This window comes from Lissotriton helveticus, chromosome 4_1 (assembly GCF_964261635.1).
Source record: "Lissotriton helveticus chromosome 4_1, aLisHel1.1, whole genome shotgun sequence".
In the NCBI taxonomy this organism is placed as follows: Eukaryota; Metazoa; Chordata; class Amphibia; order Caudata; family Salamandridae; genus Lissotriton; species Lissotriton helveticus.
The window spans coordinates 1820079725-1820096710 of record NC_136063.1 but is presented as its reverse complement, the minus strand read 5'-3'; the positions used below and the strand labels follow the sequence as shown (position 1 = coordinate 1820096710).

Sequence of the window (16986 nt, the reverse complement as noted above, 5' to 3'; positions counted from 1 at the left end):
TTTTTCCACACTGTCCACCCAGATGAAGTCCACCTTAAATAGACCCCTCCACATTCAACGGCCTACTAGACCGCATAAAACGTACTGCTGTTCTTCGCAGCGTCCAGCGTCATGTGCCCGATATCCTTTTTCTACAGAAAACACACCTTCTGGGCACTCACTGCACCTTCCTCGCCCGGTATGGGTTCGACAGGGTCTGGCATTCTGGTTTCGCACAGGGGTTGCCATACTGCTTCGAAAGGGGCTTCCCTTTACCTTGGCACAGGCTGAGACGGACACACAGGGCCGCTACGTGGCCCTGACGGGCAAGATTGAAGGGCATCCTTTTAATCTCCTGTGTGTATACATCCCCCTGCAACAACGTCCTCTGCCCTTCGACGTCTTACACTCGTAGTATCCACCTTTCCACAGGGTCCGACAGTCATCGGAGGCAATTTCAATGAAGTTATGCAACCCTCCCATGACACTACAGGTGCTCCCTTGGCGTCCCGTCTTGCCTCTGCTAAGCTCATACCTGACTGGTCCTCCACCCTGGGTCTCTGCGATGCATGGAGGGTGTGGAATTCCCGTCGGGAATAATATACTCACACTTCAGCGTCCCACCATACTCACTCTCGTATCGACCTGCTCCTGTTGCCAGCCTCTGACTGTCTGTTGATGTCCGGGGCTACCATCCTGCCCGAGGCATCTCGGACCACTCGCCTGTTTCCCTCTGTCTCGGGAACTCCCCTGATGGCGTTCGTACGGCTTGGCGGATGAACGCTTGGTTTCTGCAGGATGGGGAATTCGTTGAATCTCTCGGGGAAGGAACCATGGCATTATTTTTCGATTAATATGGGTTAGGTCTCATCGCCATGAACATTATGGGAGGCCGACAAGTCCACTATACGAGGGGCAGCTAGAGAATTCGTCCACGTTAAGCGCACGGAACAAGCCGCCCGCCTTGTGCAGCTGGAGGCCCACGCTGCACAGTTGGAGACGTCCCAGGCGTATACTGAAAGCAATGACTCCGCTCAGCAGCTTACATTGCTCCGTGAAGAGATCTGTATGATCTCGCTGGAGTCCGCTAAAATGCTATGGCGTTCCTCCGTGGTGCGCGTGTCGGGTTGGGGAGATAAAAATGGCAAATTACTTCATAATTTAGTTTCATACCCCAAAGCCAACTGCATTATTCCCGAGATCCGTGATGGGACCGGCGTTCACCACGTTACCTCTCGGGCTACTGCCCAAGCCTTTGCGGGCTATTACGCTGCCCAATACGTGGCCCGACCTCCCGAAACCTCCCTGGCTGAATTTATTTTTTATTTTAGCTGTTTTGTAGCGCGCTCATATACTACCAGAGTGTCCTGGCGCGTAAAGAAAGAAACAGCATGTGGCCGAAGGAAAAAGAAAAGTAGAAGTCTAAATTATTCTGTTAGCCATTAGTATTTAATAGGCCATTCTGAAAAGGTAAGTTTTTAGAGCCTTCTTCTTTGTGCAGAAAAATGAACACTCAGTAGTAAAATCACCGCTGTTCAAACATATGTGGCCACAAGCAAAGCGGGAGTATCAGGGAGCTGCCACCACCCTTAAGACCCACCGCAGTTCGGAATTGCTGTCCGAAACCGGGACCCAGCTGCCCTGCCTCTCCCAGACGATCTCAGAGACTCTGGATCTTCCCTTCACCCCGGAGGAGATACATGGGGCCATTTCCCCCCTGCACTCGGGTAAGACGCCAGGGCTGGACGGCTATCCCCAAGAAAACTTTGCAACCTATCGCGTCATGTTGCTCCCACACTTAGTGGAATTGTTTAAGCATGTTGTAGATGCGGGGTCCTTTCCCCCCAGAGACAGACATAGCCACTATTGTGGTCCTCCCAAAGACACAGCCATCTTCCCTTGCATGTATGGATTACCGCCCCATTTCCCTCATTAACACCGAGGTTAACATTCTTGCCACTGCCGTGGCTCCACGACTCCGCCCTCATTTACAAGATTTGGTCCATCCAGACCAATGCGGTTTTATCCCTGGCCGGGGTACCCGACATTGCATAAGCCGCCTCCACCTTGCCCTTGCACACCGCCATCATCTCCCCCCAAATCTGACCCTGCTCTTCATTGACTTTGAAAAAGCATTTGATACGGTGGACTGGAGCTACTTGGGAGACGTATAAGAGGTGATGGGTTTCGGCACCCCATTTCGGCGCCTCATACGTGTCTTATACTCTAGTCCTAAGGCGAGGGTCCTAATTAACGGTGTGCTCTCAGAGACGTTCCCTATTCAGAGGGGCAATCGCCAGGGCTGTCTGCTCTCGCCGCTATCCTTCACGTTACCGATGGAGCCCCGGCCTCTCCCACATTCGAGGACGGGCTTAGGACCCTTATCAGGTCGACAAGATCGCCCCCTACGTCCTCCTCTTCCTGGCAGACCCTGAGAGTTCCGGCCCATGGTGCTTGGACATCCTCTCTGCCTTCAAATTTTATTTATTTAGGATTTATAAAGCGCGTAGCTGCCTCAGCGACGAGGCGTCCCAGCGCAACCAGAAACCCCATGAGACCAGGACCGAACAGTGAAGCAGCAACAGTTAGACTACCTGCAGGGGAAAAAGCCAGGTCTTTAAGGCTTTTCGAAATACCAGATGGTTTGGCATAGCTCTCATGGTGAGGGGGAGCGAGTTCCAGAGTTTTGCGGCTAAATAAGCGAAGGAGCGACCACCAGCCCTCGCTCTCCAGACGCGTGGGTCACGGACCAGTGCAAGGTCAGCAGATCGAAGCAGGCGCCCCGGCACATAGTACTCCAACAAGTGGAGTAGCCCTGGTGGGGCCTGTAGTGTCAAGATCATATGGGAATAATAAAGTGCTTTAAACTCAATACGCCGGTCAACAGGCAGCCAGTGGAGCCTAGGAAGCACATGTGCAACCGAGTGAGATGTAGGCAATGCAACCAAAAGCCGAGCCGCCGCATTCTGAACCCTCTGAAGGCGTTTAATACTCGCCTTGTTGGCGCCCAGGTAAAGACAGTTGGCGTAGTCCAGTCTGGACATAATGGATGCCTGGATGATAGTCTGACGTACTTTAGGGGGAAAGAAGCAGAGCAAAGGCCTGAGGCCACGTAGTAGCCCAAAGCAGGTCCCAGCGACAGCTTTTGTCTGTTTATCAAAAGTTCAGTCACTGTCGAACCACACGCCCAGATTTTTCACCGCCTCTTTAGGGCGGGGGCGGGCTTGAGGTGGTCTGGCCAGCACTGCTCCGACCAAAGCTTTCGGTCCTTGCCAAAGAGAAGAATTTCAGTCTTGCTGGCGTTCAACTGTAAGCAGTTAGCCGCCATCCAGTCTGAGATAGCCAAGAGGTCGTCCTTAAACTTACCCACGTTGGTATTGCACTTCTTCGAGAAGGCAAACACCAGTTGGGTATCGTGGGCATAAGACACCAGGGACAGCCCCCTGCTCTTAGCCACCTCCGCCAACGGTCTGACATACAAGTTGAACAAAAGAGTGCTCAAAACAGAGCCCTGAGGGACTCCCCGCTTGAGAGCAGCCTCCCGAGAGTGGTATGGAGGAACAAAGACCTGAAAGAACCGGTCTTCAAGAAAGGACCAAAACCAGGCCAATTCCACATCTCTCACTCCCACTTCCTTGAGGCGTTTCAGAAGAGTTTAATGGGAAACAGTGTCGAAGGCGGCACTTAGGTCCAAAAGGACCAGTGCTGCAGAGTCCCCGGAATTAAAGCTCCCTAGTGAACAATGGCCCGCATCCCTAGACTTGTTATGTGCCCGCTGGGAGTGTTGGTTGGGCCCCCTAGAAGACGCGGACTGGAGAGATGCTCTCATGGTCCCCGAGACCTTGATGACCTCTTCCAAGTTGCGTCTAGACCAACTCTATTACTGCCATACGGCTTACCTCACTCCTGCAGGCCTTCACAGCGCCCGTATGTGGCCTTCCTCGACCTGCACGTGATGCAATCACTCCCCTGCGGACTTCTACCACAAGATTTGGCAATGCCCTGTCCTTGCACCATTTTGGGCGGGGTGGAACTGGAACTCACACAGACCCTGGGGTGGACGGTTCCACATGACCCACTATGTTTGGTCCTGGGTGTGTTTGATGGCCTCGATGGATCTCGGGCCGATAAGCGATTCCTAGGAACAGCGGTGGCAGTAGCGAAGCGAGATATAGCGTCACTCTGGTCTCAGGCCAAGCCCCCTACTAAACGGAAATGGAGACTGGGTGGACTGGTGTGGAACTCTTTGAGGCCTGGGGCTGCCCAAAACTTTTTGGCAAGATATGGGGCAAATGGTTCAATCTACTGCCCTAAGGGTTGCGTGGGTGTCTTGTACAGGAATAACCATATGCAAGTGTTCTTATTTATCCTAGAGAATGCTTACAAGTCTCTATCGTCTCTCTATCAAATGTATTTTATCCAAATAATGTGCTTGATTTTGCTGCCGAATGTATTTTGTGATTTGTTCTTTAAAACCAGTAAACTTGATTATCAAAACAAATAATGGCTTGTGCTTGATGGGGACTGCACGAGTTTCACAATTTACGTAAGGGAGGATGATTTCTTCACTGCTCGGATGTAGCAGAAAGTCAATATGTGGTTGCCTAGGTGTTGTGGTATACTGGTGCTCTTCCTTACCTTCTAATGAGTTGAAGAAGCTAACCACTGGTTTCTCTGATGACTTTCTTTTTTGTCTCTTTTATCACTGTATCTAGCAGATTAAACCCTGGAAGTTGAAGAGATAGCTCTGAAGAGAGCCATAGGTTGAGTATTCAAGACTGAAAGCAATGGTGAATTTATGAACAGAGATAAATGTGGCTGAACTACTGACGAGTAGTGCACTTTTGGTACTGGTCTACTGTCTGTTGGCAGGGCAGCTTGCTAGTGTGGACCGTATGCACTTGAATCCATCAATACTATAATCAATGTTCCATTAGCATGCTGGGGGTAAACATTTCTTCAGTTGTAAGTTGTGTGCTGTTTATTAAAACTTTGTCAATGGCAGGTCAGTGCAATCGGCTTATCTCTTGTTGATAGTGGGTTTTGTACCATCAGTTGATCATTCATCAACGGAAGTGGTTTCGGTTTCATCCAGAGGTATTCTGTCGACAGCGGTGGCATATTTTTCTTCTTCTGGGTCTCCTGAACTGCCATCATTGAGGCACTCTTCTGCTGTACAGAAGCAGACAGTTGTCACAGCAGCCACCAAGAAATACAACGTTGTCGACTGGCCTACCTTCTTTGTCGTTGATTATGATAACCATTTCTGCTGTGTGGCTGACTATTAGGCAAAACTTTAAAAGCATGCTCAGCAGGTCACGAGAATGCTGAACTTCCTTCATTTGAGTTCTTGGCTTGCTCTTAATCCAATTTCTTCATCTTGGCAGTTACTAGATGTATGAAGCTGGTTCTTTATATGGTATACCAAAAAGAGGTACTGTGCAAAGAATCCAGATATCCCTTATAAGCGGACAGGGGCTTGCTCTAGCAATCTCAAGGTGCTCTCTTGGGGGTGTGGGGGGGTTGTGCAGCCTTAGGCTTATCAGAGAGGAGTGTTAGACATCTGCTGCATGCACACAGCCAATAAATGATACACGACTCAATGAGGAGATCCAAACCAATTTATAAAAATAACACTTATCTATTTTTACAGTTTCTAAAAATGGACAGTGCAATTTATTGAGCGGTAATGTTATCCTATGGAGGAAAGACAGATGAGTATGGGGCAGGGTCCAAGGCAGCACCAACAGGTCACCTCGGGTAGAACTGTGGTGGCCGGATGCAGAGTTACTTTTCAACATCTGGTGCACAGTATGTCTATGGGGATCGGTTCAGACAAAAAGTGGGCTCAGGTCTCACGATGCCCGGGGACATAGAGACACCTTTGATCCTCTTCTCCTTGGGCTGAGGCAACTTCACTACCGGAGATAGTCACAGTAAAAGGAGCCTGAAGCACCTTTAGAGTCCACTTTTGGCAAACCCAAGGTGAGCTTCGTCCCTGTAGGGTCTGGGGCCCACTCTGGCACTGTTGCCCACTTTGACTCAGGGTAAGAGGCACAGTGCAGTGGTGCTTTACGGAGTCCTCACAGTTCTCTTGGGTTGCCTGTAGAATGTAGGGAAGCAGCTCCGCTATTCTACAGGAGTTCCTGGGTCTTGGGTAAAGGGCTGGTAGACCTCCCAGCATTTAGGAGGCACAGCAGCTGTGGGCTAAGTCATCTTTGGCGCAATTGTCGAAAACTGCAGGCAGGTCAGCAGGCTTGGCAGCAAGTCAGTTGCTGTTCCTCTATTCTTTCTTTTCCGGCTCTTCAGCATCTGTCTACTTCTTGCAGGTCAACAGGGTCTGAATTCCTGGTGCCAGGGGCTCCCCTAAATACTAGATTTAGGAGTGTTAGGGGAGTGTAGGGTAGTTGTCAATGGGCTACTTAGCCCTGGGGTCACTATTCCGCCTGTATGACCATTTCCTGTGGGAAGTAGGCATAACCCAGTCAAGAGTTCCTAATTCTGTCATCACCAAGATGGCAGAAATGTATCTTTCGTGTCTACATCAGGTAGACCACCTAAAGGGTGGGTCTAGATTGAAGGTGAACAACTCTCTGACTACTCATTTTCCCACCTTATCTGGTACCAAATGGCCCTTGGTTAGTCTCCTTGCTTTATGTGCAGGGGAACCACTTACTAGGAACATACAGGGGGTGCTAAAGGTATTGCCAACTGGATAAATAATTGTACAGTTTAAGGAAAGAGATCTGGCACTTGGAATCCGGTTAGCGGGAACCCAGTGCACTTCTTTCAAAATTGCATCAATTACCAGGAAAAAAGTGGGGATGGCCATGTCAAAAAGAGGCCCTTTCCTACACTAGATATAAAGGAGGTGATGTGTTGTCTACCAAGAGAGTAAGAAGAGAAGTCTGTCACTATCTTTTAAGGTCTTCTTAGGAAGAGTGACACAAATATCCCATTTCTTTGTGTTATGATCAGGGTAAAGGCAAACTATGCCTAGCTTATGGCTGTCCTTTATATACATGCCTTTTATTTTAAGCATCAAAACTTTTAAAAAGGAATTGCTTTTGCTGTTTGCCATTTTCTCCTCAATAAATTGTCCAATCACAAATAATCCTAACATGCATGATCTCTGAAAATATGTTGAATTCAAAGTCAAAATCTTCCAAAGATTTTCAATTATGAAAGAGACCTCTAATGGATTCCCTCACTCTATTGCGTAGTAGAAAATATGGAAGTTGAACACTCAAGGAAGAGAAAGAGGGATTACTATCTCCAACTCATTTGTCAGAATTTGGTGCACTTAAAACAAGGATGTCTGTTGTCTCAATATTATCAGAGGCAGTAGAAAGACAGCTGTTTAACAATGGTACCCAGCAGGATGATGAGGTAAGTATTCAAGGATGTGAATTTATGAAAGATCCAGAAGAATTTATAGTAGATAGCGAAAAGGGAGTAGTGTGTCTTATAATGTAAGCTTATACTGACAAGACATGGCTATAATACGAAAACAGCAAACTATTCAGCAGCCCAATCACCTCATCACCATACTCAGGATGGAAAGATACAGGAACAAGCATTGGCAGAGCCAAACGGTCATGCCTATATGAGAACTATTGGCTTTACCAATGTCTTTTAGTCATGTTGCACAGCAGCATGGCTTAAAGTTAGTGGCATAGAGTAGAATGACAAAGTAGAGATGGGGTCGAGGAGTAGAGTGGTATAAAGTAGAGTGGAGGGGCGCAAAGGAGAGGGGCGCACTGTATAATGGAATGGCGTAGAGTCGAGTGGCATAGTGCAGAGTGGAACTGCATACAGTACAGTGGCGTAGAGCAACGTGGAGAAACAGTAGAGTGATATACAGTACAGTGGTATAGAGAAGACTGGTATAGAGTGGTGTGGCGTAGAGTATAGATAGAGTAAACATGTCTTGCAGAACACTGCATTCATTGTATAGGCGAGATCTACAAAGTGTACATGATGATACAATAGTAAATAAAAAAAATGTTAACCCTGAATAATTGACCACTTTTTATAGCATTTACACCCCAGAGTTACTCGATAAAAAATATTTTTGAAAAAAAGCACTAAATACATACTTTTTACTTTTAATCCTTCTTTCTCTTCTGGCTTTGGATTCATAGTAAGACTGGAGTGCCCGTGCTTTCTGCAGTTCCTCTCGACGTAACTTTGCCTAAAATATTAAAATGAAGAATGTTGGGACAGGCTTACTTAAATGCTAAGTAGAGGTCTGCATGCAGTAACAGGTTTCTAGAGTGAATAGGAATAATACATCTTGGAATGAGAAGGAAATAAGGAGAGGATACCATCTCAGTACTCACCTCCTCCAAACTCATGGCTTTCAACGACGCCTCCTCCACTGGCGTAAGTAATGGGTCTGTCAATGGTTGCTTATTTTTATGGAGAATGTTAAATATTTCCTGCTCTAGAGGGGTGCGTGCCTATAAGTAACAAAAACACAAAATAAGCAATGAAACTGTCAGGGAGATGAAGCAAAACATTTTTTAAAGTTCACATTAAATTACATAAATAGCTGATTGGTGTGAATAATCAAGAAAATATCCATATCTATTTTTTGAATCCTATATGTTGATCAACATCGTGTTGGTGTGAATGGGTTTGGGAATTCTGGAAATGTACAGGCAATAATTCAGGTTAGTTGATTACAGTGTCCCAGTACGACATTTCGATAGTGGAGCACTTTTAAATTGAGACTTTGTGTGAGGAGCTTTGGGCAGTAACAGTCAAACCTTTACTGTATATCACTGCTCCTCATAAAAGCCAGATTCATCAGTTTTCGTGGTCTCAGAGGCAGCTGTTTGTTGAGATTAATGATGCAATGAAGTATAAGCTGCTGGACCCAATCTGAAACTTCCTTTTCAAATACTATTAAATTGTTTAGTTTGTCAGTTATACAATGAGGCTATATTAAAACCTGGAAGTATTCCTCCAACCAAGGCGAAGCATTTTATGGTACACAGTCATAATACACACTAAAAAATACCTAAAACCCCAATATTGACAATAAAATGTTCAGAACAGATATTATTGAAAAAAATTAAATTGAAAAAAAATGTTAAATGACATTACAGGAAATTAGAGAAAACTGTAAAAAATAAAACTTAAAAAGTAATATATCATCCGTAAATTGTACTGTACTGGTGTAGGAAAGTGCCCCTTTTTGACATGGTCACCCCCACATTTTGCCTGGTATTTGATGCAATTTTGACAGAAGTGACTAGGTTCTTACTAGTCTTCCAACTCCTCAGTGCCAGATCTTTCTCTAAAACTGTACAATTGTTCCCCCAATGGGCAATACCTGTAGCCCCTTCTGTAAGTCCCAAGTAAATGGTACCCCTGGTATCTATGGCAGGTAGACTAAAGAGGGTTCCTAAGGGCTGCAGCATGTATTGTGCGACCCTAAGTGATCCCTGACCACACTAATGTGAACTGCCATTACAGGCTGCATGACATGTTGGGGAGAAAAGTGAAGATACGAAAAGGCACACCTCCTGTGTGCCATGCCTGCGGACACTGCATGTCTCCCCTACAGCAGGCCGCACAGCCCTAACACAGGGTGTACTATGCTACATGTGTGGACATATCTGCATGAGCAGATATGTCTCTGTGATGTCCAAGTTGATTCTTAGACATTACAAGTGAACAGGGAAGCCATTTTAAGTACATGTGCTTGACACAGGAAATTACGAGTTACCCAACTACATGATGGCTTCACTGAAACCAGAGATGTTTGGTATCAAACACCTTGTGTTAATAAGCCCCCACATATTCCAGTGAATGATTTATTAAATCATTCAACAGAGCCCTGCGCTCCAGCCAACTCCATCTGGCTACTTCAAACAAGATACACAGAGCTCGGTGGGGAGGTCGCTCATTCACATTTAATGCTGTAAAGCTATGGAACGACCTTCCTCTCCTGCTTAGAAGGACTGATAATCTGCTGGCATTCAGGAAACTTATAAAAACCCATCTATTTGGTACAATCTGCTAGCACGTAATTCCGGTTTTCCTTCGGTTTCAGATAAAGCGCTGCGAGACCTCAGGGTAGCTTATGCGCTATATAAGTGCAATTTTCATTTCATTTCATTTCATGCACCCAGAAGGCACCTTAGAGGTGTCCTCTGAAAACCTACCAACCACTAGTGCTCTGGCTGACTAATGTAGACCAGCTTGCCACCACATACAGGTTTCTGATCCCCCTGCAGGTAAGAGCCAGGGTTCTCTGAGGGCAGAAACAATACCTTCTCTGGTCGGTGGTGTTACCTCCTCCTCCAAGCAGCATGGTGAAGTAAACATCAAATCAAGGCAGGAGGCTTCATAGGCCTCTGCCACCTTTGATATGCGACCAAAGCTTCCCCAGACAGAGGAAATGCCATCCCCTGCCCAGGCCCATTTGGCACCTGGACAGGCAGGAAAATTAGCTCGTCAGGAGGGGTGTTCCCTATCAGGCTAGTTCCACGCCTAAGGTGGGCTACCGGTGGTGAACACGGAACTTTGAATTTCACCATCTTTGTTTTGGTGGAATTAGACTCAGTGGGTCAGGGTTATGCCCACTTCCCACAGAAAGTGGTCATATAGGGGTGTAGTCACCCTAAAGGTTTGCAGCCCATTGGCTACTACCTGTCACTCCCCTTAATGCCCCATAATGAATATGCTACTTACCAGTATGCATCTGTTCTTGGCATGTAGGGCTGCTAACATTCATATCTTTTGCATAGATCGCCGCCTAGTGTTGGGTCCGGATGATCGCACATTGTTGTCCTGGAAGAGTCTTCGAAGTATCCTGAGATAGGTGGCTCCTCCCCTGGACTACAGTGCGCATGGGCATCGGCTCCATCCCCAGATTGTTTTTAGCCATTGTGGCAGAGATGGAGTGAAAAGTGTAAAGGATGTCCATACTAATGATTGAATGCAAGAGTATATCTGCAGCTGCGACAGGCACCGGGGAGGAGGGTGGGCGATATGAATGTTAGCAGCCCTACATGCCAAGAACAGATGCATACTGGTAAGTAGCATATTCAGTTCGAGGCATGTGGGCTGCTAAATTCATATCTTTTGCATAGAATACATAGCAGTCCCTCCATTAGCGGCGGTTGCCCGTGCCAGCTGCAGAAACCTGAAAAAGTGTCTTGAGAACAGCCTGTCCTACAGCTGCTTGCTGCTTGGAATGCACATCGACACAGTAGTGTTTTGTAAAGGTGTGCGGTGTAACCCATGTGGCTGCTCTGCAAATGTCTTCCAAAGGAATGTTCCCCAGGAAAGCCATGGATGCCCCCAATTTGCGTGTGGAGTGCGCCCTTGGGGGTATTGTTAAGGTACGTTTAGCTTTTTGATAACAGATTTGAATGCACTTAACAATCCACCTGGCTATTCCTGCTTTGGAAATAGGGTTGCCTTTGTGCTGTGGCGAGAAGGCAACAAAAAGTTGTTTCGTTTTCCTAAAGTTTTGTGTCCTGTCAATATAGTACATCAACGCCCTCCTAACGTCCAATGTATGGAGCATTCTTTCTGCTACTGTTTGTGGGTTTTGAAAGAATGCGGGCAGGTCAATAGTTTGGTTGAGATGAAACTGTGACACCACCTTCGGAAGGAATTTGGGGTTAGTGCGTAGTACTACCCTATTTGGATGAATTTGTATGAATGGCTCTTGGATCGTGAGCGCTTGCAGCTCACTGACACGTCTTAGTGACGTAATAGCAATAAGAAAAGCCACTTTCCATGTTAGGAACTGGAGTTCACATGAGTGCAGTGGCTCAAAAGGTGGGCCCATCAGTCTGGTGAGGACCACATTGAGGTTCCACACCGGAGCTGGCGGTGTTCTTGGGGGAATGACTCGTTTCAGACCCTCTAGGAAGGCTTTAATGGCAGGCACCCTGAAGACAGAGAGATGCTGCCTGTTCTGAAGATAAGCCGCTATGGCGGATAGATGGATCCGAATGGAAGTGTACGCTAGATTGCACTTGTAAAGATGTAGCAGATAGCAAATGATGTTAGGGATAGAAGCATCTAGCGGGTTTATGTTATTGGCTGTACAGTGAATGACGAAACGCTTCCATTTTGCGGCATAGCATGCTCTGGTAGTGGGCTTTCTTGCCTCTTTGATGATGTCCATGCATTCTGGAGGTAAGTGAAGGTAGCCAAACTCTAGGACTTCAGGAGCCAGATCGCCAGGTTGAGCTGTTGCGGATCTGGATGCTGAATGTCGCCATGGTTCTGCGTCAAGAGCCTGGGTGTTAGTCGCAGCCTTTGATGCGGCACCACTGAGAGTTCCAGAAACGTGGTGTACCATGGTTGGCGTGCCCACGTTGGAGCAACTAGGATGAGTGTCATTGAGTGCTGCCTTAGCTTTCTTGCCACCAGCGGTATGAGAGGTGCTGGGGGAAAAGCGTACGCAAATTTGCCTGACCAGTTCATCCATATCGCATTCCCCTGCGACTGTGGGTGAGGGAACCTGGCGGCAAAGTGTTGGCATTTTGCGTTTTCCCTTGTGGCAAACAGGTCTATCTCTGGATGACCCCACTGCTGGAAGTACGGGCGGAGTACTGATGGATGTAACTCCCACTCGTGCATCTGATGGCTGTATCTGCTGAGCAGATCCGCCATCTGATTGTCCTTGCCCGGGAGGTGTTCTGCCATGAGGAAAATGTTCCTTTGAATGGCCCACTTCCACATGCTCTGAGCCAGATGAGACAGCTGTGGCGAGTGGGTGCCTCCCTGCTTTTGAATGTAGTACATCGCTGTCATGTTGTCCGTCCGGACCAACACTACCTTGTTGCACAGATGTACATTGAAGGACTTGAGCGCCATGAAGATTGCCATCAGTTCTAGATAGTTGATGTGCATCTTCTGTTGCTGCGTCGTCCATAGTCCCTGCACTGTGTAATTGAGCACATGAGCTCCCCATCCGTGGAGAGATGCGTCCGTTGTCAAGATAATGTGTGGCACTGGCTCCTGGAACGGTCGGCCCTTGCAAAGGTTGTGTGGATTCCACCAATGCAGAGAGTTGTATGCCCGACCGGTAACCAACACTAGGTCTGTCATTTGTCCCCGATCCTGTGTCCACTGATTTGCCAAACATTCTTGGAGCGGACGCATATGTAACCTCGCGTGAGGGACTATGAAGATGCAGGAGGCCATCATGCCAATCAACTGCATGAACACTCTCGCTGGAAGCGAGTGTTGCGCCCTGAACTTTTGGATTAGAGACCGCATGCTGTCTATCCTGACCTTGTTTGGCTGAGCCATAGCAGTCAGGGTATTTATTGTCGCACCCAGAAACTGCCGCACATGTGCTGGTTGAAGGTGCGACTTTGGGTAGTTCAACGAGAAGCCCAGACTGTGAAGGAGGTGAATGGTGGTCGACATGTCCGCGGCGCACTGTTGTTCCGACTTTGCTTGAACGAGCCAGTCGTCCAGGTAGGGGTAGACATGTATGTTCTGCCTCCTGAGGTGCGCCGCTACCGTCGCCAGACACTTGGTAAACACTCTGGGGGCGGTGGTCACTCCGAAGGGTAGGACTTTGAACTGATAATGCCTGCCTTGGATGGTGAACCTGAGATACTTTCTGTGGGACGGGTGTAGTGGTATGTGGAAATAAGCATCCTTGAGGTCTAAGGTTGCTAGGAAGTCCCCTTGGTTCAGCAAAGGAAGAATCTGTTGCAGTGTAAGCATATGGAAATGTTCTGACAGTATATACAGGTTGAGGGGGCGCAGATCCAGAATGGGTCTGAGGGATCCGTCCTTTTTTGGAATAAGGAAGTACAGGGAATAGACTCCTGTGCCTTCCTCCTCCACTGGCACGAGGCTCGATTGCGCCTTTTTGCAGCATCACCACTACTTCCTGCTGCAATAAGTGCAAATGCTCTGCGGACATAGGACGTTGCCTTGGTGGAATGTTGGGTGGAGTGGACGTTGACTCTAGACAATAACCGTACTGGATAAGTTGTCTTACCCACCTGTCTGTGGTGATGTTGGTCCAGACTGGCAGGAACTGCTGGAGTCTCCCCCCGACAGGTGTTAAATGGTCGGGGGGCAGTGACAGAGTCACTATTTGTTCGGGGCAGAGGAACGGGAGTTGTTGTTTCCTCTGCCACGTCCCCTGGTGCTGTTTCCTCGATAACCCCCTTTATTATGCTTGGAGTACGAGGACTGTGCTCCACCTCTAGTGAACTGTGATTGTTGACCCATCTGTCCTCGGGTAACACCACGTGCACCTGAGCGACGAAAAGTGTTACCCCGGAATTGTTGTGATTGAAGGGCCCCCATAGACTTAGCTGTTTCGTTGTCTTTTTTAATCTTTTCGAGGGTGGTGTCAACATCAGGACCAAACAGTCTATCAGGATTGACGGGCTGGTTGAGTATTGTTGTTTGAATGTCTGGTTTAAACCCTGATATGCGTAGCCACGCTTGTTGTCTTAGCATGACGCTAGTGTTAATAGCCCTAGCTGCTGTGTCTGCGGCATCAAGTGCACACTTTATTGCTGCGTTGGAGATGAGTTTTCCCTCCTCTATGAGCAGTTTGGTACCCTCTTGAAACTGCGTAGGCAGGTGTTGTAAAAGTTGCTCTAGGGTGTCGTAATGCGCCCTATCATAACGTGCCAATAGCGCCTGTGTGTTTGCAATACGCCAGAAATTGGCAGCCTGCGCAGCTACTCTTTTGCCCCCTGCCTCAAGCACTTTAGACTCCTTGTCTGGGGGAGGAGCTTCACCCGTTGTCTGGGAGTTTGCCCGTTTGCGGGCATTTGCGACTACAAGAGAGTCAAGCGGCAACTGTCCCCGAATGTATGCAGGGTCTGCAGGTGCTGGCCTGTATTTCTTCTCGATGCGTGGGTTGACCACTCTCGCTCTGGTAGGCTCCTTAAAGATCTCCGCAGCATGCTTAAGGACACCTTTGAGCATAGGAAGTGTCTTGACTGTCCTTTCAGAGACTGAAAAAGTGTCAAATAGAAAATCTTCCTCTACTGGGTCAGCATGCATGTCCACGTCATGATTAGCAGCTGCCCGTTCAATGAGTGCATGAAATCCTGCAGAATCCTCTGTTGGGGATGCACGTACACTGAAAAGCTGTGGGTCTTGCCCCACTTGTTGGATTCCCTGGTCACCTGTGTCATCATAGGAATCCTGTTGTGCATCAGGGTCATTGATGGGGAAATTGTACTGGTCATCTTGTCCTTCCTCCTCTCCCCCAGAGTGGTCGGGGGAAGGTGTTGGACTCCTCCTAGGCGGAGGCTGGATAGGTTCAACTAGGGCAGGAATGTCCTGTGCAGGCCTTTTCTTTTTCAGTGGAATAACATAGGAGTCCACTGGTTGGGAAGTGATTTTCCGCTTATAAAGGGTCAACTTGCCCGTGTCCGCGTCGACATAACGCTCAGATTCGTCTCCTGAGTCGTGTTGTCGACCCAATATTCCACCAGACGTTGAAGATTCAGATGTCTTCGGCGCCGTCCTTGGTGCAAAGGCCTTCGGTGCCTCCTTCGGCGGCAGAATGTATAGAAGCTTGGCAGCAGGCTTTGCAGGCATGTCCATCGGCTTCTGGTGCGACGGCGCGGGAGCCGACGTCGCAGTGGCCTTATCACGAATTCTTTGCAGTGAACTAGCGATGTGAGATGCGCCACTCACTGCGGCACCAGGCGCCGACGAGGAGGCCGCCACCGTGCCTTCGCTTCTGACGTTCTGTGGTCCCTTTGGAGTCTTCGACGTCGATGCTGCAGCTGTAGACACGGAGTCTTTGGACCTATGGGTCGAGCCTCCGCCCGTCGATCCGAGGGATTTTGCAGACTCCGCCTCAACCATGCGTTCGTCTAACGGCGTCCCTGTCGGCACCGAATGTTTGTCGACGACTTTTGTGGACTTTGCCGGCGTCGCCCCGGTCGACCCGTGACGGGCGACCTTCTTAGAGGACGCATCCTCCGCCGACGACTTCGGCACAGTCGATTCGACAGTCTTCTTCGACTTCTGTGGACCGGAGGTCGACGGAGCCGATGAGGTAGCAGGCTTCTGTGTTTTTGGTGGAACGACCGCCATCTTAGGTGCACTCGAATCCGGTAGTTTCGGTTTCGATTTTGCGTCGGCCATTTTAGGTGCAGTCGATATCGATGCTTTCAGTTTCGGTTTCGATACGGGCTGCGTAGCCCCCGCAGGTATGTCCGTGGCCGGGCCTGAAGGCGGGGCCGTGGCTTGCGGTGCAGGGTCTTGGGTAAGGCCGAGTGGCGATCCCGTGACCTGAGCCTGATCCGTGTAACTGTCGGGGCATAGCTCATCCCCTGAGCTATCTTCCGCGGCCCCATAAACTTCTTCGTCGTCCCCTACCTCGTCGACGTATTCAAGGTCTTGGTCCATGACCCCGTCGTTTTCTTCGGGATCGGCCTCGACCTCCGTCGCAGGTGGTGAGATTTGAAGATGATGGCTTAGGCCCTCTTCTTTCCGGGTCGCCGAAGATGTTATCTGGTGCCGGGGCCGCCTGCCGGGCCTCGAGGCGCACCGCGCGCCGAAGCTTGAGCGTTTTCTTCGACCTGAATTTGGAGCAGGCCATGCAGTTCTCCTCGTTATGGTCTGGCGAGAGGCATTTATTACAGACCGGGTGCACGTCGATATGTGGGTATTTGGACCCACAGACGGGACAGTATTTAAACGGGCTCCGCTCCATGTTGAAATGTCGTGGTCTTGCTGCGATGAGAAGGCCTCGATGTCCGAAGAGTAACACGACTCCTCAGATTCCGACTCAAAGAGACGGAAGAAACTCGAGACCGTACGCAAACAATACCGACGTAGGGAAACGAAGGCCTTTTGGCCTTAAAGAAGTAAGTTTTCTCGGTTCCGACAGAGAGACGTCGAGACCGCATCCGAACCCAATGGCGGAAAAAAACAATCTGGGGATGGAGCCGATGCCCATGCGCACTGTAGTCCAGGGGAGGAGCCACCTATCTCAGGATACTTCGAAGACTCTTCCAGGACAACAATGTGCGA

The 16986-nt window shown here is 48.7% G+C and overlaps 1 protein-coding gene across 2 annotated transcripts in view; it reads right to left on the bottom strand.

Moving 5' to 3' along the window:
• The window catches only part of UTP14A (UTP14A small subunit processome component), a 413069-nt gene that overhangs the window by 244076 nt on the left and 152007 nt on the right, over positions 1-16986 (bottom strand). For both annotated transcript variants that reach the window (XM_078688447.1, XM_078688446.1), the window contains exons 7-8: positions 8322-8441; positions 8079-8173 (exon numbers count right to left, since the gene is read on the bottom strand). In XM_078688447.1, coding sequence (XP_078544573.1) covers positions 8079-8173; positions 8322-8441 — 215 coding nt within the window. The remainder of the gene's footprint in view (positions 1-8078; positions 8174-8321; positions 8442-16986) is intronic.